Source organism: Egretta garzetta, unplaced genomic scaffold (genome assembly GCF_000687185.1).
Source record: "Egretta garzetta isolate BGI_Z169 unplaced genomic scaffold, ASM68718v1 scaffold693, whole genome shotgun sequence".
Lineage (NCBI taxonomy): Eukaryota > Metazoa > Chordata > Aves > Pelecaniformes > Ardeidae > Egretta > Egretta garzetta.
The window spans coordinates 319,960-322,629 of NW_009259178.1; the positions used below are offsets into that span (position 1 = coordinate 319,960).

At 47.6% G+C, this 2,670-nt stretch overlaps 1 protein-coding gene across 1 annotated transcript in view; it reads right to left on the bottom strand.

Moving 5' to 3' along the window:
* ABCA1 (ATP binding cassette subfamily A member 1) overlaps window positions 1-2,670 on the bottom strand; it is a 68,222-nt gene that overhangs the window by 30,513 nt on the left and 35,039 nt on the right. Inside the window, exons 7-8 of the mRNA XM_035891194.1 lie at window positions 2,487-2,626; window positions 1,671-1,787 (exon numbers count right to left, since the gene is read on the bottom strand). Coding sequence (XP_035747087.1) covers window positions 1,671-1,787; window positions 2,487-2,626 — 257 coding nt within the window. The remainder of the gene's footprint in view (window positions 1-1,670; window positions 1,788-2,486; window positions 2,627-2,670) is intronic.

Consider the following 2,670-nt stretch of genomic DNA (forward strand, 5'->3'; position numbering starts at 1 on the left):
TGTCAAACAGATTGCACAATCCAGAAAGTTGGTAAGTGATGGCCAGTCACCCAGCAGCATGGCAGCCTTGGTGGCTAACAACCAGCAAAGGACCGACCTTCCCCTTGAAAGCAGCCACAAACAGGCAACTCTGTGGTTCAGCATATTCATGTAAAAGTGATCCGTGCTGCACCTCTGAACTGAATGGGATGCTGCCCGGGAGCTGCCTAGGCACTGACAGTGAAGTACTCCTGCTTGTGTGAACTGGAACAGGTGACAATAAATGAGCCCTGCTACTGTGCCAGGCAGCCAGACTGCTGGGAAGATCAAGAATTAACTACCAGAGCCAGCAGGGTTAATGAGAAGTATAAAACACAAAACCAGAAAAGCCTGGGGCTCATTTAAAAAAAGCCAAAATGCTGCAGCATTCACTTTTCAAAGGACACGACTGCAAACCAATATCCAAACCTTGACTTTCTGTCTGCACTTTCTGCAAACAGTTCAATTTACAGTTGGTGGCCCCAATTCTCATCTCCCTGATGCCAACATCTACAGAATTAATTTTCATAAAGCCAACAAAGGCACGGGAGTGATGAAAATTATGTCTCTGACCCTCTAGTATGTTATGTTGATGGGCAAGTGCAACAGGGCAAGTCAAGAGACTATTCAGCACAGCATTACATTGGGGTAAACAAAGAATGAACTTCAAGGCTTGAAAGACTTGGGGAAGTCTGTATAACAGCTCCACTACGACACCCAACCAGCTACCTTACAGAGACAGCAGGAAAAGCTACTCTACAATTGTTTCTCTGTTGCACGATCCCGGTTTTATATCACTGTGTTTCCAAAGACTTCAGCACGGGGTGCGAAGACCAACCCCTCAGAGTTGCACCTGAGGGAAGCAACAGTGAACTAAGCCACTTAAGCAGATAATGCCCCAGTAATGCAAGTCTTAACGCTGGCACAATGCTCCAGGGAGCCAACAGGTTAGCAGAAAGCATGTAAAATCCAAACAAGACTCCTAGCCCCTTCTTCACGGTCTAGTATGCAAGGCACGTTATGAAGTGATCAGCTGTAGGGTGAGGTTTGCTTTTCTCCCATGAGCACCCAAGTATTACTAAATTAAGTGTACCATGCAACTCCAAATTAAGTTTTTATAAGATTTGTGTCAGATTATTGCCAGGCATCTAGGTTGAGCTCTAGCATGATAACCATTTGATTCCTACTGTACCCAGTGAGGCCTACGGCCACCTGGCACCTTCCAGCATCTGATCCAGGTATACAACCACTTGCTTTGCTGCTATCATGAGAGCCCTGTTGTGGACAAGCGCACAGCACAGGAAGCTGAACACGTCACCAACCCCACAGGTCCCCACTTTACAAAAATACCCCAAGGCAGATATTCATAAAGCATTAGGGCAACACTGTGGAAGAAATGGCCCACTTACCCACAGAGGCAGATTAGAAATGGATGTTAAACACGCACTGCTCCTGTTTGCAGCAGGTCGTTACATGAAGGAGGGAATGCCAAGCATAATGCAAATTGGTAAAATCACAGCACATTTCAAGAAGGGGTCCCACCCATTCTATTTATCTGCCCAGCTCAGCACTGAAGCACCATCTCAAGTAAGTATTTCATCACTTATTGCAGAAGACTACAATGGTGGTTCTGGCAAGGAGAGCATACTGACCCGAATGAGATCCATTTCCTGACTGCTTTCCATAAACGTCCAGATCTTCGGGCTTATCTCCTCCCACATCCCCCCAAGGTCACGAAACACACCCAGGTCCTGGAACGTCCTGTTCACCTGTTGGCAAAGAGGAGAGGAAGGTTATTTCTAAAAGCTGGCAGAGGTCCGCTGCGGGCTGAGAGGGTGCATTGACCTGTCAAGTGAAGTACTGAGTGTTGGTTATATTCAAACAGCAGCTCAGCTTCTGCAAGGACCAGAGTAGAGAAAATCAAGTGCACTTGGAAGGAAAACAACAACAGGGAGTGTGGATGCCTGTGGCTAAGCACTGCCTTTCACAGCTTGGTGGAGAATGACTCTGCCTTGGAGACGAAGGGCACACAGAGGCAGCCCCTCCCCATGTGCTAAAAGAGTCTTGCTGAGGGATCTTGGGGAATTTAGAGAGCACATTAGGTAAACCACAATCGGGAATGATTAAGGATCTGCTGACCAGCCTGCAGTGGAGGAGAGGAAGGACACCTGAAGGCTTATCAAGGTCTTCCCCACGCACATATCCCACATCAGAGATGCAAAGCCTGTGGATAATTGAAAGGCACCACCAGGAAAGCTTCCAGCCAAGTCTAGAAAGAGTTCAGCCTGGCCTTTTCTCCTTGAGCCTTGAACAGCAAGTGGCATGGGAGGCAAGAGACTAGGGAGGCTATGCTTTGTAGGCAATCCTCTCTAGGCTTGTGTTTGGGCCCAATTTAACACAGAGCAGCTAAGCTGCACAGCCAGAGGACATACCTCATTCTACGTATCAGAGGATAGAGCTAGACTTACCTCAGTCATGACCTTCCTTATGGCTGGCGTGTCTGGAGTGTACAAGATCTTCCCAATCAGCAAAGGTTTCAAAGCCCTCCAGATAATCCTGGAAAGTGGGCTGGATTCCAGATTCTTCATCAGCTCATTGCAGTAGGGTGCTAAGGAAGAAAGGACAAGGGTGAGTGGCTGAACAAACCCAGTG